General features: G+C 36.9%; 1 protein-coding gene across 1 annotated transcript in view; it reads right to left on the reverse strand.

The window, feature by feature from the left end:
* Positions 1-23,799, reverse strand: part of LOC134753666 (fasciclin-3) — a 294,636-nt gene that overhangs the window by 201,526 nt on the left and 69,311 nt on the right. Inside the window, exon 2 of the mRNA XM_063689608.1 lies at positions 10,034-10,194. Coding sequence (XP_063545678.1) covers positions 10,034-10,082 — 49 coding nt within the window. The 5' untranslated portion in view covers positions 10,083-10,194. The remainder of the gene's footprint in view (positions 1-10,033; positions 10,195-23,799) is intronic.

Raw genomic sequence — 23,799 nt, forward strand, 5'->3', positions numbered from 1 at the left:
TTAAGAAAGTAAAAAGCGGGGTGGAATTGAGATAATTAATGAAGTGCCTGCTAATTTGTGTGCATAATAATAATATGCTCAAGTTGAATTATTGCTATGAGATTTTTTCCAGGCGCTATACTGCTGTTACTAAGTCCACGCAGACGAAGTCGCGGGCAAAAGCTAGTATATTATAATCCGTTCTCATAGTTTTATTTCATGAGTAACTATCGCTGCAATTTGTTTTGTTTTAAAATTTTTAAATCGAACGAAATAAAACAAAAGCGACTGTCCCATTTAATAATGACTAAATTGCATTGCAGGTAATTAGTAATAGCATAGAGTAACTTATACTAGAGCGGTACTGTCATAGTAAATTTTGTAACCCCAGTAAATTCACTGCCATCTGTCGACACACTTTAAAACTAAAAATAAATATTTATAAAAATACGATAAAATGTATTTAAATATGGATAAAGGATTTTTTTATTTGCATTAATTATTTTTATATGATTTTGACCCATGTTCTTTCACTGGTATGCGTTAAAATTATAAATAACAAACGAAACAGTCAACGCCCTCTATACGAGTGTAGGCCAAAACTAGTGGCGCCATCTGATCGAGAATAAAATTTTCGTGATTTTCGAGGCACGTTTTTTCCTTAGACTGTATCCATCTATTACGGAGTTATATCTATCTTTTGTAATAGTACTAGGACCGTGGGACGCTAGAAGATGTCATACAAAGAAGACTTTTCTAGGTTCCGGTTGGAACCAAAGGAGAAGTCTGTAAAACTAATAGTAGGTATAAGAATCAGTTAGCCATACCAAATACCAAGTTAGCTATGTGCAGAAAGGGACCTTATTATCAATGTATTAGAATCACAAATAAACTCCCCGACAGTATAAAACAGGAACCGAATGATAAACTGTTTAAAAATATGCTTAAAAAGCTTCTAGAGAAAGCATATTACACAATAGACGAATTTCTAAATGACCAAACACTGAAATAATGCTATGTACTTACCCAAATTGAATTAATTAAATTTTATTGAAATATTATAGTAAACATTTATTGACATTTATGCATTCTCTAAAATGACATATAGTTAATTAATATTAACTATATTGTTTCACATTATTTAAATCTATTTATAAATTAACCTGGACATTTAACATTTAATATTTAGCATCATTATTTTATTATTTTACTAATTTTCTAAACGAACTTGACATTTAACGTTGCATAAACGTCGATAAAATATAAAGTTATAAATATAGATTTTATTGCTATTTGTATGAGATGCATGTAAATACCTAGACTTAAGAAAATTGAGTGCCCTGACAGGGTGTCATGTACCTACCATCCTCAAACTGTAACACCTAATGTATTATCATAGAGTAACTTATACTAGAGCGGTACTGTCATAGTAAATTTTGTAACCCCAGTAAATTCACTGCCATCTGTCGACACACTTTAAAACTAAAAATGAAGATTTTAAAAAATACGTTAAAATGTATTTAAATATGGATAAATTATTTTTTTATTTGCATTAATTATTTTTATATGATTTTGACCCATGTTCTTTCACTGGTATGAGTTAAAATTATAAATAACAAACGAAACAGTCAACGCCCTCTATACGAGTGTAGGCCAAAACTAGTGGCGCCATCTGATCGAGAGTCAAATTTTCGTGATTTTCGAGGCACGTTTTTTCCTTAGACTGTATCCATCTATTACGGAGTTATATCTATCTTTGGTATTATGAACATGACTCCAATACAATAAATAATAAAGAAAAACTAGGGTAAACTACGGACACTGACACGCCTAATTCGGTGATACAAGTTTTGAAACATGACACCCAGGAAAGCTAGTGAATTAGGGCCTTTTAAATGGGCCTCACGGCAAAGCCGCCGAAGCCGTGAAGCCGTGAGGTCCTATTTAAAAGGCCCTAATTCACTAGCTTTCCTGTTATTTTTTTTTTATTAATGAAATAGGAGGCAAACGAGCAGACGGATCACCTGATGGTAAGCGATCACCGAATTAGGCGTGTCACCAATTAATGCGAGTTTACCCTATTATAATATTTTAACTAATTTTTTTTTGACGACCGGTTTGGCCTAGTGGGTAGTGACCCTTCCTGTGAAGCCGATGGTCCTGGGTTCGAATCCCGGTAAGGGCCTTTATTTGTGTGATGAGCACAGATATTTGTTCCTGAGTCATGGGTGTTTTCTATGTATTTAAGTATTTATATATTATATATATCGTTGTCTGAGTACCCATAACACAAGCCTCCTTAGGCTTACCGTGGGACTTAGTCAATCTGTGTAAGAATGTGCTATAATATTTATTTATTTTATTTTAACTACAATTACAATTACAATTACAATTGTTCGGATTAATCCCTGCAGCTTCTTTTCGCCATCGCCCTACGCGAAAACATTACCATCCTCACCACTTAGATGGTTGGCAGTCCTCAACTGTGCGTTTCTCTAGAAACTTCCTGCCTCGCACAGCTAAACTGTGGAATGAACTGTCGCCTGCGGTATTTCCGGACCGATATGGCCTTCAAACCTTCAAGAAAAGAGCGTATTCCCATCTTAAAGGCCGGCAACGCACTTACAACCCCTCTGGTGTTGCGGGTGTCCATGGGCGGCGGTAATCGCTTTCCATCAGGTGATCCGTCTGCTCGTTTGCCTCCTATTTCATAAAAAAAAAAAAAAAAAAATTAACCATTATTATTTTAATTACAGTCAACATGTCCATTCAAATGCAACCTTTAAATCTACAGAAACCCAACCCATTATACATTGAGCATTGCATCACAATAGTTACACTTCGCACATAATGCACCTGCAAGTGATTATGCAACTTTATTGATCATAAATGGACCCTAACGCCTTGGTAATAAGGTTGACGAAGGTTAGGTTATTAGGCTTTGCCTAGATCAAACTGACTCAGACTGATTCATGCATGACGCTATGTAGTGATTAGTTAGGTATTATGTTAGTACTAGGTATTAGAATAAGCTTTAGCTCTGTGCCGTATAGGTGATATTTGGAACTTAAACCAATTTTTCAGTTTTATCAACAAAGGAGAATCAGTTAGTTGAACAACAAGTATGTGGTCAGTGGTCACATGGGTCACAATCGCTATGTTCTAGGATGAATCATGAATAATCATGATGATTCAACTAGGTACAACTATAATCAGTATAATTACCTAGCATTAGGCATATGTCATACCGACGGCGAGAACGTAACTAGCGAACAAATATGTGGGCCGATTTTTATTTGTTTGTCGATTTTTTTTTCTAGATTTCGTTAATATTTAGTGGATAGATTGAGTTCCCTGTTCTGTACAATATAAGCGCAATGTTACTGTATGTCCAAAAAAATCCTCTGATTTACAAATATTTTTATAAAACATTCAACTCTACTCAGCTCTCGTTCACTGTCGATGTCGTCGGTAAGAAGGCTGCCTTAGTACGAGTAGGTATAGCTATGCATTAAATGTTAGCACTGACCTTCCGAATGACGAATTAGTATTTAGTCATGGTTACAATGACTAGTACCGTATAACTAGTATAGACGGAATCATATCAATTGAGCTAATGCACTTACCTGTTTACTCAAAGAGTCTCAAGAATACAATGCCATTGAGTGGTAAACCACAAATTAGGATAACTACCTCGTAGTAAAAGCAGATTATAACCGCCTCGAAATGTTAGTATAGATTAAGGACTCTATTTTTTAACAATAGGCTACAAAATACACTAACTAAATAATGGCTAACATAACTTTTTTTGCATTTTACAACCATCGACACCCAAAACGAATGCACTCTGTAGAAAACCATTTTTTACAACATGTTTTTAGATCATTTTAACCCCATTTAACAAGGAATAAGGTTAAAAATTAAATATACATGCAATGCACTTCTAACTTATTTTGTAAGTAACTAGTTGGCGGCTACGAAAACAAAAGCAGATAATAGTATTGTAATAATACAATGCCATTGTTAGTACAGGTAAGTGCATTAGCTCCGTTGATATGATTCGATCTATAATAGGTCATGTTTTAACAGACTTGAAAATGGAGGTTGCTAATTAGGTACTTGGAATCTTTTTGATATAAACGGGCCCACTGACTATCAGTCCACCGGACGACATCAGCCTGTCAGTTCGAACAAAAATTTGACAGTTCCTAACAACTGACAGGCCGATATCGTCCGGCGGACTGGTATAGACAGTGGGGGACCACTGTATTATTGAATCTTCGCCTGTATGATCCCACGAGTGTGGAGAGCACATGAGCGTAGTTTGTGTACTCTTCGCCGACAGACACCTCAATAAGGTAAACACAGACTTCCGGGGTATTGTTTTAGGGTTCCTTATAAGGCTAAAGGTAGAGGAGTTCACAAATCGTCGGGGATAGTGCAAATCCGCGTAACTAGCACTTGTAAATACTGCGTATTGCGTATCTAAAAAACAGTAAGCCTTCTCGCCGTGAGTGTCGGTACCGCTCCGATCCAATCGGAGAAGCGCGAGACGAGACAAGGAAGAGCGAGACGAGAAGGGAGCAGCATGTACACACTCGTGTTCGGTTTGTCTCGGGGTCTCTCGACAAGTGTGTACAACCCGCATAAGTCCCCGGCATATTTGGAACTTAAACCAATTTTTCAGTTTTATCAACAAAGGAGAATCAGTTAGTTGAACAACAAGTATGTGGTCAGTGGTCACATGGGTCACAATCGCTATGTTCTAGGATGAATCATGAATAATCATGATGATTCAACTAGGTACAACTATAATCAGTATAATTACCTAGCATTAGGCATATGTCATACCGACGGCGAGAACGTAACTAGCGAACAAATATGTGGGCCGATTTTTATTTGTTTGTCGATTTTTTTTTCTAGATTTCGTTAAAATTTAGTGGATAGATTGAGTTCCCTGTTCTGTACAATATAAGCGCAATGTTACTGTATGTCCAAAAAAATCCTCTGATTTACAAATATTTTTATAAAACATTCAACTCTACTCAGCTCTCGTTCACTGTCGATGTCGTCGGTAAGAAGGCTGCCTTAGTACGAGTAGGTATAGCTATGCATTAAATGTTAGCACTGACCTTCCGAATGACGAATTAGTATTTAGTCATGGTTACAATGACTAGTACCGTATAACTAGTATAGACGGAATCATATCAATTGAGCTAATGCACTTACCTGTTTACTCAAAGAGTCTCAAGAATACAATGCCATTGAGTGGTAAACCACAAATTAGGATAACTACCTCGTAGTAAAAGCAGATTATAACCGCCTCGAAATGTTAGTATAGATTAAGGACTCTATTTTTTAACAATAGGCTACAAAATACACTAACTAAATAATGGCTAACATAACTTTTTTTGCATTTTACAACCGTCGACACCCAAAACGAATGCACTCTGTACTACTCTGTAGAAAACCATTTGTTACAACATGTTTTTAGATCATTTTAACCCCATTCAACAAGGAATAAGGTTAAAAATTAAATATACATGCAATGCACTTCTAACTTATTTATTATTTATACTAGTTGGCGGCTACGAAAACAAAAGCAGATAATAGTATTGTAATAATACAATGCCATTGTTAGTACAGGTAAGTGCATTAGCTCCGTTGATATGATTCGATCTATAACAGGTCATGTTTTAACAGACTTGAAAATGGAGGTTGCTAATTAGGTACTCGGAATCTTTTTGATGTAAACGGGCCCACTGACTATCAGTCCGCCGGACTTTTTTTTTTTGAACCTGACTTGGGCTCTATGGCACTAGGGCCATTAGAGCGGTAGGTCTGTGTGGGGGGATGGTAGCCTGGGGAAAATCCAGGACCCTTCTGCATCACACGAGACGGTTTTGCTACGCTGGAAATAGTCCTAAAGAGTTTTCGCTCCAGCGCAGCGAATTGAATGAACCTTCGCCTGTATGATCCCACGAGTGTGGAGAGCACATGAGCGTAGTTTGTGTACTCTTCGCCGACAGACACCTCAATAAGGTAAACACAGACTTCCGGGGTATTGTTTTAGGGTTCCTTATAAGGCTAAAGGTAGAGGAGTTCACAAATCGTCTGGGATAGTGCAAATCCGCGTAACTAACACTTGTAAATACTGCGTATTGCGTATCTAAAAAATAGCAAATCACTCGGCGAGAGCCTCTCGCCGTGAGTGTCGGTACCGCTCCGATCCAATCGGGAAGCGGGAGACGAGACAAGGAAGAGCAAGACGAGGAGGAACACCATGTACACACTCGTTCTCGGTTTGTCACGAGGTCTCTCGACGACAGGGACCGGACAACCCTTTCCGCGATAAAACCCTTTCAATGGGCGACACTTAAACACGGCTAACACATTGAAAGACTTTCCCTTTTGAACTGCAAGCCCATTCATACCCTTACCTTTGACTAACCCTTACCGAAAAGCTAACCAAAAATAAGACTAGCTCTTAATAAGGGTTACCCTTATCTTTAAGCGCTTTTTATAAATGTTTCCCTTTGCGTGAAAGAGACAGGATTAGTATATATCTACGGTAGTGTATGAAAAGGAAAGAAAATACGTGCCTAGTCAAAGAACGCCGCCGTCGCCGCCGACGATCGCTCAGATTCGAAGTAATGTGTGCTTTATGAACAAGGTATTTAGACAACTTAAATTAGCACGCTTATATGCTAAAAGGGAAGCCCTTTATAAGGCTAACCCTTATAAGCAATATGCAAGGTGTTGGTGAGCGGATGATAAGGGTTTTTTAAGGGTATTTGGGCTACCGATTACTCAAATGTGGTAGCTTTATATAAGGGTTTTTAAAAGCAAAACAAAGGGTTTTGTCTGGCAAAGGGTATGGTGAGTTAAGCCTTATGCAATACCCTTATAAAACCCCGATAAGGGATAGCGGGCCGGTCCCTGCTCGACGAGTGTGTACACTGTGTACAGCCCGCATTAAGTCCCCGGCAAGCTCGGTTCTCCATACAAACGCAGTTACGCTCTCATTTTAAAACGACTAGCTAGATTGCTCTGAAACTTTGTACTTACAGTAAGATAAGGTATATCTAGGTCTGTAATTAGTTTATGTAGCTTTAGATACCATAGTAAAAAAAATACAGCTAATTAAAAAAAATATACAAAACTTGCTTCTGCTCCATTTCGTTTGTTTTATAAACTGGAGCTATATAAACAAATTACAAAACCTAGATATACCTCATGTCATTGTATGTGCAAAGTTTTGTTACAGTCGAATAAGTAGTTTTAAAATGAGAACGAAACTCCGTTTGTATGGGAAGGTGAATTTCGGCCGAGCTTGCCGGGGACTTTGCTACGTGTTATTTTAAACGTCAAACTTCTATAAAATTATGACGTATAAATAACACTTGCGCTGCGTGTATGAAAATCGTTGCAGACTTATCTTGGTCTAACTCTACAGAACTCTACCTACCTCAACACTACGTTACGTAAAATCCAAACACTATTTAACGACGGAACCCGACAGCCGTCAGTTCAATGTCTCGGTCATGTTCATGTAAATATTTACGTTTCAGCAGCGCCCGCGCACGATTTGATGCCGCCGTGCGCCGTGTGTTTCAGAAGAATGTAGCTGACAGACTTATATTTTTAGGGTACCGTACCCAAACGGTAAAAACGCCGCTTTTACGGACACAATAAAACGGGACCCTATTATTAAGACTCCTCTGTCCGTCCGTCTGTCACCAGGCTGTATCTCATCAACCGTGATACCTAGACTGATAGACAGTTGAAATTTTCACAGATGATTTATTTCTGTTGCCGCTTTAACAACAAATACTAAAAAAGTACGGAACCCTCGGTGGGCGAGTCCGACTCGCACTCGTCCGGTTTTTTTATTATATAGGAGCGAGCAGACGAATCGCCTGATGGTAAGCAATTGTGACGTTCTCAATCAAAAGGTACCACATTGTCGCTTGGCGTAAGGACGCTCTGACAGGGTATTCGTATAAAGATACAAGCAAATTTCGTTTTTATGGTAACTGACAAAGTGGTACATTTTGATTGAGAACGTCACAATTACTGTCGCCCATGGACACATGACAACACCAGAGGGGTTATTGTTTATTAATACAACACACAAGCTTACAGTTTACATACCAAACTGTTGACTGTTAACAAACTGACAAACTGTTGTTGTTGTGGTTGTTGTTGTTGTGGTTGTTGTTGTTGTTGTTGTTGTTGTTGTTGTTGTTGTTGTGTTGTGTTATAACTGTTATAAGTGCGTTGCTGGTAGTTGAGATGGAAGTACGCTCTTTCCTTGAAGGTTTGAAGGGCGTATCAGTCGGGAAATACCGCAGGCGACAGCTCATTCCACAGTTTAGCTATGCGAGGCAGGAAGTTTCTGGAGAAACGCACAGTTGAGCACATAACCATCTAACTAAGTGGCGAAGATTTCAGATAACTTTAGTTATAAATTATAAAGTAGTAGTAATAAATCTAATTTTGCATTTTTTTATAAACTTTAAGGATCAAAGACTGAGAGAGAAGGTGTAAAAAATAAGTGCAATTCCGTTGTCAGGGAGGTTTTGGGATTATACTGAGCAATTTTTCACGACCACGAAATCACGAAAAAACCGATTTCTCACAAACAATAAAGATTATGATTATGATTATGAAAAAAAATACCGTCCTATACAAAATGGACCAGCCAAAATGTATGAAACAGCCAAATTTTTTTTCGCGATTTCGGGGTTGGTCCCATAGTAAAAGTTGCTTAGTATAATCCCAAAACCTCCCTGGCAACGGGAATGCACTTACTTAGCCATCCTGTATATTGTTCTCTAATCTTAATATTGTAATCTAATTTTATATACAAAAATAGTCTGCACTTCACAATCAACCACACCCTAATCATTCATATGTGCAAAGATAGATATAACTCCGTAATAGATGGATACAGTCTAAGGAAAAAACGTGCCTCGAAAATCACGAAAATTTGATTCTCGATCAGATGGCGCCACTAGTTTTGGCCTACTCTCGTATAGAGGGCGTTGATGGTTTCGTTTGTTATTTATAATTTTAACGCATATCAGTGAAAGAACATGGGTCAAAATCATATAAAAATAATTAATGGAAATAAAATAATCATTTATCCATATTTAAATACATTTTAACGTATTTTTATAAATCTTCATTTTTAGTTTCAAAGTATGTCGATAGATGACAGTGAATTTACAGTGGTTACAAAATTTACTTTGACAGTACCGCTCTATCTTATTATATCCTCATTGATATGTGCATGGTCATCAGAGCCAACAGTAAGAGAACACGGAACCTCGAATTGTTTGCCTTACCTACGGTTCCTAATAACAATGTTTCCAATAACGCGCCCGTCTTTAGAATGTGTTGTTTATATATATAATAACTTAGATATTGATTTTGATATTTTGAGTTTTTCTTTACCTAAGTTCAAAAATGTTTTGCTGTCTCAAAATTTGTAAGTAAATACTTATTATCTTACCGTGCTAACAATTTATTGTGTTTTTACTATGAACTTTAATAACAGAAGATTTTATAGTCAAAATTAGTATTTAGCTTAATAATTATTCCACGATAATGTTGTGTACAATTGTAATCGTAATGTAAGTAATGTGTAAGTTGCTTATGTAAGAAATATTTTACAATGTTGTTTGCCTGCATTATGTTATTGTACCTATCAAAATAAAAAAATAAAAAATATAAATGAATGTCCCCTTTAAGTACAATGAGCTAACTTAAGGTTTTAAGGCACTTTCCCTCCAGGGCCATTAATTTTTTCCACTGTATTTGACGTTGACTGTACTAGTCTTTCAAGCCTAACCCCCACTCGCACGAGAGCTTAAAAAGCGTTGCGTGTGCGACGCACCCATAAGTAAGAGCGATAAAGCGTTATCTCTTTCTCGCTCTTACTTATGGGTGCGTCACACACGCAACGCTTTTTAAGCGAAGGGGCCTAAATGGACCGATGGACGGATTTACCGTAAAATTAGATAACTATGAATAATAACTGAAATCTCACCTGAAACGACGGCGACGAACAACAGCAGAAACGCGGGAAATGCAGCCATCTTGGAACTTTAACTTTTTAAACTCACACTCAACACAGCATAACTAGACCAATTTAAAAAAAAACGTATCCTTCGACCGGTTCCGTTGTCCTGCTCACTCACTGCGCGCACTCTGAAACAAAAAATAAGAGTTATGTAAGGTTTTGGGGTTCTGTTGGCATGTGTTTTTGGGTCTGTCTTAGAGAAAAATATTGTTTGAAAGATATGAGAAATCTTTTTTGACATATAAAAAAATAATTATGTTTTTTACAAGTAAACATTTTTACTTTTTTTAAGAAATACTAGCGTCAACAACTATAGTTTGTCGGACTGTCTTATTCCAAACATAGACAGAGAGAAGCATACTATCTTTACCTTACACTAGTACTAGCACCCGAAAGAAAAGGATGAGTATAGTTTGTTTTGTTCTTATTTACTGCCAATTTGGTTTGACCAACTATACTGTCTAGATTTTCTAGGCTACTTTATGGATGGTATAGAAAGGATACCAATCTCTTATGGCAGAATTGTTGCAAAAGTGACCGCTTTCAGCTTTAAATAATAGTTCCTAATCTCTCCGGTGGCGCTAGTTAGGCTCTGGGACATGAGTATAACATGAACCATATAAGGCAACAAATAACCCGACCAAATTACGTAGGTTGTTTTTGGTAGTATTTCGGTAGTATTTCGGCTGTTTTTTGATGGACACTTTTCATACATAGAGATTTGACTCCTTTATATAGTCTCCATGGGCTACTTTTTTCTTACCTTTATTTTAGGTAAATATTTGTATTATGATTTTCGTTGATTAAATAAAAAACGATTTTCAAAATTCGTTTATCTTTTCAATTCAATTCAATTCAAAATGTTTTATTTGCAAATATAGGTAGTACATACAGTGATGGTAATCTTACAATAAGTGGTATCTCTATATTTGACCATGAGGCATGCAAAAAACAGTTAGTCTTAAGTCTAAACATAGAGTAACTTATACTAGAGCGATACTGTCATAGTAAATTTTGTAACCCCAGTAAATTCACTGCCATCTGTCGACACACTTTAAAACTAAAAATAAATATTTTTAAAAATACGATAAAATGTATTTAGATATGGATAAATGATTTTTTTATTTGCATTAATTATTTTAATGATTTTGACCCATGTTCTTCCACTGATATGCGTTAAAATTGTTAAATAACAAACGAAACCGTCAACACCATCTATACGACAGTTGGCCAAAGCTAGTAGCGCCCTCTGAACGAGAATCAAATTTTCTTGATTTTCGAGGCACGTTTTTTCCTTAGACTGTATCCATCTATTACGGAGTTATATCTATCATTGGTCTAAATAAAAAAATTGTGTAAAAATAAACTGAACAGAAATCAGTATCAAAGAATTAATGACAACAGTTACTATTAAGAAGACTAGTTTAAATACCCGGATGTAAAATAATTAAAATTTATATAGTAAAAATAAGAATACAAATGTCGCAATGTCAAAGTCAAATAATGAAAAAAATAAAATAGAAATTAAATATTCAAATAATCCGAGAGACAATAGTAGCATTTATCTGTTAAGAATGTCATCAATGCTCGTTTGAATTCAATTGTATCCTTATTTAATTGTGTCAGCCGGGCTAGCACATGATTGGCGCGAGAGTATCTCGCCGCAACATGGACTACCCGTCCCTCTTTAATTCATATAGTTAGTAAAGGACGGGTAGTCTATCTCGTGGCGAGATACTGTCGCGCCAATCATGTGCTCGGCTTACATGTAGTTTATTATAAATTTTGCTTCCCAAAAAAATAACACTCTTTGATATTCAAAAAAATGTATTTAAAAAAAAAATGACGATGAAGATACCGTAAAATGTGTATATTTTGCACCCCACTGGGTAATTGTGCATTGATTGTGTTCCGAGTTCCAACAGTTTTTATAAAACTTTATCCCAACCTCATTTAAGTCTTACACATGCGTAGTTGATGATCTACTTTAAATTGGCATAAATATCAATGTACCTACCACAATATAATAGTTTAAAAAATACTTTAAAATTTGAAGCAATGTAGGCACATTTTACGGTACACTTTCATCGTTTTCCAGTTATAAAAGTCTGTAGGAAATTAATTAAAATAGGGTTAAGACTTCGTTCAGGACACATTCCTCTAAAGAAGTTCGCTTTTATGATGAAAAAAGAGCCATCCCCGAACTGCGAAGCTTGCAATATTGTAGAGGATGTTCAACATATACTGGTGGAATGTGTACGGAACGAAGGTAAAAGACAATTGTTGATGAAGTCACTAAATATTAATAGGTTAGATGTAGGCGCTTTTCAAAGCATCTTGGCGGCACCAATCTCAGAAGAGGCAAAGGAGATATATTTATTTGTGTATAATTATATTAGTCAGTTTACTACTACAGGCCGTAGATGAGTGTAACTAACTACATTCATTACATTCCACTATCGGATAACTGCAATCTAAACTACCTTTCTCGTAAACTATCAACTTATCACGAAAACTAACTATCGACCAGAACCCTTATCTACAAAACGGATCTCACTTCACCGCGAGCGCTTTTTTTAATAAAAGTCACAGATTAGGCAATTTAAAGCGTTCCAGAACTGATGAGCCGCAGCACTCCAATCCAAAACGACTTAACTACCTTCGAATACCATACAAAATTTACATTTTTCTTCCGAAAACTTTGGGGTGGTTACAACTGTCTAATCCAAAACGACGTATATGCCTTTAAAAGTCATATAAAATTGACATTTCGCTTTTGAAAGGTTCCGTAGCGGCCACGCTTTTTCTAAGAAACACAGGTCAAAATGGTTTTGGTGAAAAAATGGGCTAATGCTAGATGGGATGGTGATTTGATATTCAGATTTGTTAAAATGTTGTTGTAGTCAGGGTTTTTAAACAGTTAACCGTTATTGGGATACTGTAATAGATGTCATATATTAAAGAAAAAGTGACGAAGCCCTCCAGTAGTGAAGGCCGGATTCGGCGTCTTTAGCTATCGCGGCTAACGCCATGAACCCCTTTTTAATTTATATATAGTAGTGTGACTAGTTAAAAAACACAAATCAAAATATTTAATAAAATAATTTGATTTGTTCCCAAACTTGTTCGTTATTGGGATAGTTTAAAAACTTTTAAACTCTCTTAAACTTCTAATCTTCTATCAAATTGGGTATAGTTTACTATATGTTGTTAGGTTTCGCCGGACATTTATTAAATTATGTTGCTACCTAAACTTTATTAATGTGAAACAAATAACAATGATACAAAAGAGCGTAAAATAAAACAATAAAAACGGGATATATCGCGTATATTGAATTTATAATACATCCCGACGTTTCGAACTCTTTACAGCGTTCGTGGTCAACGGGTGACTGAGGAAAAATTACAAAATGCAAAAATACCCACATACTAAAATAATGAACAATCATAGACTACAAACTTTAAGGCTGGTTGTACATGCAAAATCGGTTCATAAGGCTAGTTATACACTATAATTATTTTTCAAGTAAAGATATATATATATACGCGATAAAAATAAACTATGCCGGCTCCAACCCTACACCACGGACCCGAGAAGATTTAATTCCCTCCTAAATTGTAGGAGGGTATCCCAATATGGGACCGGCAACAAACTCGGCGGGACACATCTTTTCAAAACATCAGAATGTCCAGCATCATCCAACACTACGGTCTCACAGTCTATGTCTCGCTTGCTCCTTTATCAGGTGGACTACAGGATCCCAAGCTGGTGGTAGAGAAAAGCCATCTTCCCTATTAAAGTTTGGATATTTCTTAATCTCAATGGCCTCGCGCAGCATTCTGGGTATGTAACGCTTCTCCTTGGCAAGAACCAGAGGCTTATCAAACTTGATTGAGTGATTGGCTTTATCCATGACATGCTCACAGACAGCAGACCTAGGTCGACGGTGCTTGACATCAGCTATGTGTTCCTTCACCCGAGTGGAAATGCTCCGTTTCGTCTGCCCGACATATGATAGGCCACACTCACAGTCCAGCCTGTACACTCCTGCAGTCTGTAGAGGGGTATTGCATTTTACAGGCCTCAGGAATTGTGACATCTTCTTCATTGGCTTGAAATATGTTTTTATAGAAGCACGCTTCAAGATGTGGCTGATCCTGTCCGTGACCCCCCTGACAAAAGGCAGAATGGCAGGCCTGCGCTCGACTGTGGGGATCTTAATGTGGGACCTCTGGTTGACCCGCGGTATCCTGAGCTCGTTTGCCTGGAGCGCGCGCCTGGCATGCTGGAGCTCCGCGGCCAGATGCTGGTCATCACATATCCTCTGGGCTCTCTGAAACAAAGATTTGCCTACTGTAACAAGTTGACTGGGATGGTGATGCGATTTGCCATTTAAGTACCTATCAGTATGAGTAGGTTTCCTATACACAGTGCGACCTAGGGTGTTATCAGGATTTCTTTTTACCAATACATCTAAGAAGGGGAGAGAACAGTCTTTTTCCAACTCCATAGTAAATTTTATTTTGCTATGGATGGAATTTAGGTGATCCAAGAAAGTTGAAACACTACTTTTTGGAAGTATAGTAAAAGTGTCATCTACGTATCTTTTAAATATCTTCGGTCGCACAGGAGCCAATGAGAGTGCCCTCTCCTCGAAGTCCTCCATAAAGATGTCAGCGACTACTGGAGACACCGGAGACCCCATGGCCACGCCGTCGACTTGAAGATAGAATTCACCATTCCATAGCAAGTAGCCAGATGTAAGGCAATGTTCCAACAGCTTAGCATATTCCTCTGACATGTTCTGCTCACATAACCTCTTCTTGACAATTTCAATGCAGTCTTGTACCGGTAGGCTTGTAAATAGCGACTGGACGTCAAAACTGACCATGATCTCATCATCAGTCAATGTTAGGTCTTTAATCTCACCGATGAAATGGTAAGAATCCTTTGTATGCGTGCTAGTGTTACCACGTAATGCTGAGAGGGCTCCCGCGAGGTACTGAGCCAATTTATATGTGGGAGCATCTATCTGGCTCACTATGGGACGTAGTGGGGCACTAGGTTTGTGTATTTTTGGCAACCCATACAACTTTGGAGGCACGGGGCAGTCAGGAACTAAACTTGCAACATTCAGATCAAGGCTCTCCGAGTAATCACTAATTAGTTCTTTAGTGGTTTTCAATACTTTCATAGTCGGGTCCGTCTTTACATGTTTGTAGGTTGTAGTATCCGCTAATAATTCCCTAATTTTCTGGTTATAATCTGAAGTATTAAGTACAACCGTCGCATTTCCCTTATCCGCTCGAAGAATAGTAAGGTCTGGATCATCGCGTAACGTTTTCAACGCGACCAATTCATCTCTAGGCAAATTCCTTTTTGGAGGCTTGGCTTTCCGTAATAATGACGAAACATCCTGCCGTATAGCCTCCAAATCTTCCTTCTTTACCTGATTTTTCACCAGACAGTCTTCTACACTAACAATAATGTCCTCAAAAGGGATCTTTCGCGGAGCCACAACATAATTAAGACCTTTTTCTAATACTGAAAACTCAGACGTCGACAATTGTTTACTGGATAGATTGACAACCGACCGATTTGACACTGACAGCAACGTTCCGTTAGCGCTATTATTCTGAAGCCCTCCGTTATCGCTGCGTCTCGTTTTCGATTTTAACCTGTCAAACTTGGCACTTTGTCGTTTCTTGCATTGTTCAAATGTAAATGCGTAACGTTTATTACCTTGTTCAACAACATCATTAAAATCGGTCCTTGTCAACACTTCCTGCAATTGACCGGTGCCTACCTTAATCTGTTGCTCAAGTCTATAAGCCGTGTAACGGTTGTTATGGATGGTTTTGCACAGTAATCTCTCACTCGCCCGGCGAAGTATGCGTTCACTGCCGATAATGTCCTTCTTCGGAGCTATCTTCACGCATGTAGGAATAAGATTTTCATCTCGACACCTCTTCAAGAAATGCAGAGCGCAACGAGCGCGCGCGAGCTTATTCCCAAGGTCTTCATGTCGCCGGATTTTGGTTTGGTTGGTTGGGCTTATAGACTTGAGCAACAGATTAAGGTAGGCACCGGTCAATTGCAGGAAGTGTTGACAAGGACCGATTTTAATGATGTTGTTGAACAAGGTAATAAACGTTACGCATTTACATTTGAACAATGCAAGAAACGACAAAGTGCCAAGTTTGACAGGTTAAAATCGAAAACGAGACGCAGCGATAACGGAGGGCTTCAGAATAATAGCGCTAACGGAACGTTGCTGTCAGTGTCAAATCGGTCGGTTGTCAATCTATCCAGTAAACAATTGTCGACGTCTGAGTTTTCAGTATTAGAAAAAGGTCTTAATTATGTTGTGGCTCCGCGAAAGATCCCTTTTGAGGACATTATTGTTAGTGTAGAAGACTGTCTGGTGAAAAATCAGGTAAAGAAGGAAGATTTGGAGGCTATACGGCAGGATGTTTCGTCATTATTACGGAAAGCCAAGCCTCCAAAAAGGAATTTGCCTAGAGATGAATTGGTCGCGTTGAAAACGTTACGCGATGATCCAGACCTTACTATTCTTCGAGCGGATAAGGGAAATGCGACGGTTGTACTTAATACTTCAGATTATAACCAGAAAATTAGGGAATTATTAGCGGATACTACAACCTACAAACATGTAAAGACGGACCCGACTATGAAAGTATTGAAAACCACTAAAGAACTAATTAGTGATTACTCGGAGAGCCTTGATCTGAATGTTGCAAGTTTAGTTCCTGACTGCCCCGTGCCTCCAAAGTTGTATGGGTTGCCAAAAATACACAAACCTAGTGCCCCACTACGTCCCATAGTGAGCCAGATAGATGCTCCCACATATAAATTGGCTCAGTACCTCGCGGGAGCCCTCTCAGCATTACGTGGTAACACTAGCACGCATACAAAGGATTCTTACCATTTCATCGGTGAGATTAAAGACCTAACATTGACTGATGATGAGATCATGGTCAGTTTTGACGTCCAGTCGCTATTTACAAGCCTACCGGTACAAGACTGCATTGAAATTGTCAAGAAGAGGTTATGTGAGCAGAACATGTCAGAGGAATATGCTAAGCTGTTGGAACATTGCCTTACATCTGGCTACTTGCTATGGAATGGTGAATTCTATCTTCAAGTCGACGGCGTGGCCATGGGGTCTCCGGTGTCTCCAGTAGTCGCTGACATCTTTATGGAGGACTTCGAGGAGAGGGCACTCTCATTGGCTCCTGTGCGACCGAAGATATTTAAAAGATACGTAGATGACACTTTTACTATACTTCCAAAAAGTAGTGTTTCAACTTTCTTGGATCACCTAAATTCCATCCATAGCAAAATAAAATTTACTATGGAGTTGGAAAAAGACTGTTCTCTCCCCTTCTTAGATGTATTGGTAAAAAGAAATCCTGATAACACCCTAGGTCGCACTGTGTATAGGAAACCTACTCATACTGATAGGTACTTAAATGGCAAATCGCATCACCATCCCAGTCAACTTGTTACAGTAGGCAAATCTTTGTTTCAGAGAGCCCAGAGGATATGTGATGACCAGCATCTGGCCGCGGAGCTCCAGCATGCCAGGCGCGCGCTCCAGGCAAACGAGCTCAGGATACCGCGGGTCAACCAGAGGTCCCACATTAAGATCCCCACAGTCGAGCGCAGGCCTGCCATTCTGCCTTTTGTCAGGGGGGTCACGGACAGGATCAGCCACATCTTGAAGCGTGCTTCTATAAAAACATATTTCAAGCCAATGAAGAAGATGTCACAATTCCTGAGGCCTGTAAAATGCAATACCCCTCTACAGACTGCAGGAGTGTACAGGCTGGACTGTGAGTGTGGCCTATCATATGTCGGGCAGACGAAACGGAGCATTTCCACTCGGGTGAAGGAACACATAGCTGATGTCAAGCACCGTCGACCTAGGTCTGCTGTCTGTGAGCATGTCATGGATAAAGCCAATCACTCAATCAAGTTTGATAAGCCTCTGGTTCTTGCCAAGGAGAAGCGTTACATACCCAGAATGCTGCGCGAGGCCATTGAGATTAAGAAATATCCAAACTTTAATAGGGAAGATGGCTTTTCTCTACCACCAGCTTGGGATCCTGTAGTCCACCCGATAAAGGAGCAAGCGAGACATAGACTGTGAGACCGTAGTGTTGGATGATGCTGGACATTCTGATGTTTTGAAAAGATGTGTCCCGCCGAGTTTGTTGCCGGTCCCATATTGGGATACCCTCCTACAATTTAGGAGGGAATTAAATCTTCTCGGGTCCGTGGTGTAGGGTTGGAGCCGGCATAGTTTATTTTTATCGCGTATATATATATATCTTTACTTGAAAAATAATTATAGTGTATAACTAGCCTTATGAACCGATTTTGCATGTACAACCAGCCTTAAAGTTTGTAGTCTATGATTGTTCATTATTTTAGTATGTGGGTATTTTTGCATTTTGTAATTTTTCCTCAGTCACCCGTTGACCACGAACGCTGTAAAGAGTTCGAAACGTCGGGATGTATTATAAATTCAATATACGCGATATAATCCGTTTTCATAGTTTTATTTCATGACTAAAAGTAAACTTACCTAAAAAACTTAATCATAGAAAGAACAGTTAAGTTAACAAAAACTAAGTGATTCTGTGTCGCTATTAAATTACATATAGTACATATAAGAATTAAATTAATTATACCTAACAAATATACCATCCTAACGTGGGTTTATTAATAAACAATAATACAAAAAGTTACAATAATAGGCCTTAAAATAAAAATTACAAACTAAATTAAAAACTAAACTTAAACAAAATAATTTTTTTTAATTTTTTTTTAATATTTTTATTTATACATAATATTTTTTATTATTATTTAGGTATTTTCTCGCGTACCTTCAAATGAAAACAAGGACAAATGTCTGCCGAATATAATACAAACTACAATTTGCTTAATAAAACTCGCTGTTATTTTTTTGTATTACAATTTCTAGCAACGATAATTACAGATATAGATATGTATATTACGTAAATGTTCATGTAAAGTTTCATGTCATTTAAGCATGTCGTTTTAAAACTATTGTAATATTATAATAGTTATTGTTGTTTTATTGTATTGTAATATTTATTTATTTATTTATTTATTTATTTATTTATTTATTTATTTATTTATTTATTTATTTATTTATTTATTTATTTATTTTATTTCTATTGTGTAAGAGCGGCTTTACCAACGTAAATATAAAATGAGCGTTTTCCAAAAAAATCATATTTCATTAATGTCTTCAAAATATTGACTTCTTGGTATCATTTTATTCAGAATCATTTGTACTACATTCACTTCTCATATATGAAGAAATGTGTCCCAAGATTTCCTTTCCAGATCGTCACATTTTTGTATGAATAATTTATTTATTTGTATAAGCGTGACGAACTGGAAAAATATTTTTTTAATACAAAATTTTGGGACACATTTTTTCAAAATGAGCCCGAGAAGTTAATATTTTGAAGACATGAATGAAATTTACATTTTGTTTTGGAAAACGCTCAAATATAAATGTTTTACAAATATTTTAACAACATTTGTTCAAATCTAAACGTAGGTACTCGAAAACCAAGTGGATGTAGACTACAGGACGGACACCTCGAACTAGTCGGACCGGTTATAATCGGGTTCTATTACATTTATTATAAAACGTAATATACGACATTATAATTATATGTAGTTATGCCGTTTTGTATTTAGGCTTTAGAAGGATGCACGTAGAAAGGCGTTTTTTACTGTTACTTATTATAAAAAGGAACGAGTTAGAAATTGTATGGAGTTTTTTGGAGAGTAACTTGTTTTAAAAAACCGGCCAAGTGCGAGTCGGACTTGCGCACGAAGGGTTCCGTACCATTACGGAAAAAAACAGCAAAAAAAATCACGTTTGTTGTATGGGAGCCCCACTTAAATATTTATATTATTCTGTTTTTAGTATTTGTTGTTATAGCGGCAACGGAAATACATCATCTGTGAAAATTTCAGCTGTCTAGCTATCACGGTTCATGAGATACAGCCTGGTGACAGACAGACAGACGGACAGATGGACAGCGGAGTTTTTACCCTTTGGGTACGGAACCCTAAAAAGGAACGAGTTAGAAATTGTATTGAGTTTTTTGGAGAGTAACTTGTTTTAAAAAAGGATGTATAAGAGCTAAAGAACTTTAATTGACCAAGCGAAGTCTACAGACACTAAATAGTACTTCAGACAGTAAAAAATCTAAAGAGTTGTTATCCCCTAAAAAATATACATAGATACATGTAGAGTTCATTTTTTTTTTTTTTTTTATTAGCCTATTTTGGTGTCCCACTGCTGGGCAAAGGCCTCCCCTCGTTTTCTCCACTCGACCCTGTCATCGCCATTTTCCCACCATTTGGGGTAGAATGCGTCCAAGTCGTCCCGCCATCTCCTTTTTGGTCTGCCTGAACCCCGGCCTGCACCGTCTATGGTGCTCCGTGGGTCCCACTCAGTAACCATTTTGGCCCATCTTTCCGGGTGCATGCGACAGACATGTCCCGCCCAGTCCCACTTAAGCTTAGCAGTCTTGACGCCTACATCTGCAACTCTAGTTCTGGAGCGTAGTTCCGTGTTTCTGATTCGATCAGTTCTACGAACACCTAATATACTACGAGTTCATAAATATGTTTATATTTTTTCGCCTTCATCCAATAAGATGAAAACTGTATTGTTGTTGAAAACTTGTTGATGTGTATTTTATCTGCCATGTAAATACGTTAATATTTTCGATAAAAGCTAACACAAATTAGAATTTAATTCCCTTTCATATCATATTTATATCGAGGTTTCCAACTGACCTCACAGCTCGGTTGAGTGCGCACTCGGAGACCAAATTAATAAAATTTACGTGGTATGTGGTATGAAATTAGTTTCATATTGAAAATGAAAATGAAAAATTGTTTATTTCGTTTAAGAATTACTTATACAGGTAAGTGTTGGTGCCTCTTTTTAAGTAAGAAAATACCTGTGTTAAGAGGCACCGCTCTTCCTTAAAATTGGTAATAAACGGTTTTAAAATATAAATATAAATTTAAAGAAATAAAAATGAACACAATATCAGAGAATAACAAAAGTAATTACTTATAGCTTAATTTAACCTAATGAGAAGATGGACTTGCAAGTCCATATGAGTGTGCGTGTGCGTGTGTGTGTGTGTGTGTGTGTGTGTGTGTGTGTTCATTGTGAATTAAGTTTTCTGTATCATAATAACTCTTACATTTAAGCCAGTCTAATATTAAGCAGAAACTTCTGCAAACGAGATCACAAAGCTTAGTAATTAAAAGAAAAAAAATAAAGAAAGAAAGAACAGAAGAAAGAAAGAAAAAAGTGGAAGAAATCACTGTGTCGGGCGGGGCTTGACTCGCTACTTTGAATCACTAGATAAAGATAAAAGATAAAAGACATTTATTCGTGACGATCACAACACAAGTACGAACATGTACAGACAACAACAGCAAGAAAAGAAGAGATCATCAAGTGTGCATCACGAAATGGACCCAACTCAGCATAATGCTAGCTATAAAGCCAGCGCTGGTCTTCCGTAGGGCCCATTCGGTGATGCCACGACAGATAACACACAAAGATACATATTAAAACATTACAAAGCTACACACAAAGAATACCTAATTATATACAAACATATTAACCAAACCAAAAAGATATACATGAAGAGCACAAACAAAAATAAAACACTAGCCCATCAGTTATCTGGATCAGTAATTTTTTCCACTTTTAATTCGGTACACGGCGGGAAGAAGTTGATTAAAGAAAGAACCTCATGTAATTTTGTTTTAAGTTCAAATTTATTCAATTTATATCTAATGCCGCTAGTTTATTTGGCATTTTGGGCTGGGAAGGGGTCGGAATGGAGTTGATAGTATAAATAGAATATTATAATGTGCTTATTTTTTAGTTAGTTTTAGTCTGTTGTTTTTTCTTTTATGTGCATACGTCTTTGTTTTAGATTTTAAGTTTTAACATGTATAATGTTTAAAGTGTTTAAAGTGTAATTTTAAAGCTAATTCATAATTTTAACCCTTAAATGCATGATTTTTTATTTTTGGTTGGAAAAAATGTTTTTATAACTAAACTTAAGCTTTTTTCTGTTAAATCTGTGAGCTGTCCAATGCTTTGTATACATTTGGCAACAATATGCATTTAAGGGTTAATGTGATTTTGGAAATAAAGAATTTGATTTGATTTATATCTCGAGTTATCAACTTCCCGCCATGTACGGCATTTATTTTAAGCTTTGTGATCGTTAATTAATTTGATTTATAAATTCTTTCTTTCCTATCATTGTTATAACAGGATCCATACAGAATTGAGGAAACATAGGTTAGGTTTATTCTCATAAAAGACATACAAGTCACTTACACGAAAACAGAGTTATAAGTAAAAGTAATCCTATTTACGGTAGCATAAAAGTCGCTCGAGAGGTAAACTTCATAAATGTTGTAGGCAATATTATCTCACTTGATCTATTTCATCTAATATTCAACGCAAGACAACATGTTTACTCATTTATTCTGTCGTAAGCAGCAGGTACGTACCAGTATGTTTATTGATCTACAGAACGTTGTAGCAAGTGTGCTGACAAATATTAGTTTAAAACCAGGCAAGTTTGTTTTCAAACGCATGCTTCACAAGCCACCACAAGCCCCACCTGCTGTGCAGTACAAGTGAGTTAGTCTTCCGCGCATATGCATAGTATTTATAATGGGTTTCTATTGTTTCCCATAGTTTTAAGTCATAATGTATTGTTTATATAGTTTTAAGTCATAATGTATTGTCAAAACTATGAAAACGGATTATATCGCGTATATTGAATTTATAACATCCCGATGTTTCGAACCCTTTACAGCGTTCGTGGTCAACGTGTGACTGAGGAAAAACTACAAAGAGCAAAAATACTTACATACTAAAAATAATCCGGGATGTATTATAAATTCAATATACGCGATATCATCCGTTTATATAGTTTTATTTCATGAGTAACTATCGCGGTAACCGAAGACAATATCATAATGTATTGTTTGTCCACATTTTCGGTCATAATTTGGTTTTTCTCAGAAACGCGTGACTTTTCAGGATTGCAATAAAACAAACCTAACCTAACCTAAACTATCTATAGGATAAGCTGAGGAAAATCCTGAAAAGTTAACGGTTTCAGAATTATGACTAATGATAATATGACAATCGTAACATTATGACTTTCAATAATTATGTCAAACAAAGGGACCCCATTTAGGATATGTATGTACATGTTATTGATATTATTTATATTTATGTATGTATTTATACAGCAATATGTCTATATATATGTAGTAATATAATTTGAATAACATTGTAAATAATATTGTCAATGTCCAAAATTGCTTTGGTGTAGTTGTTATGTTTTCCCAATTATTTTTCTCACTTGCTCACTGCACCCCACATATGATTATTAAATACAGTCTAAGGAAAAAACGAGCCTCGAAAATCAAGAATATTTGATTCTCGATCAGAGGGCGCAACTACTTTTGGCCTACTCTCGTATAGATGGCGCTGATGGTTTCGTTTGTTATTTAACAATTTTAACGCATATCAGTGAAAGAACATGGGTCAAAATAATATAAAAATAATTAGAGTTTTGAATGATTCACGGTTAGTTTC

The sequence above is a fragment of the Cydia strobilella genome, chromosome 27 (assembly GCF_947568885.1).
Source record: "Cydia strobilella chromosome 27, ilCydStro3.1, whole genome shotgun sequence".
In the NCBI taxonomy this organism is placed as follows: Eukaryota; Metazoa; Arthropoda; class Insecta; order Lepidoptera; family Tortricidae; genus Cydia; species Cydia strobilella.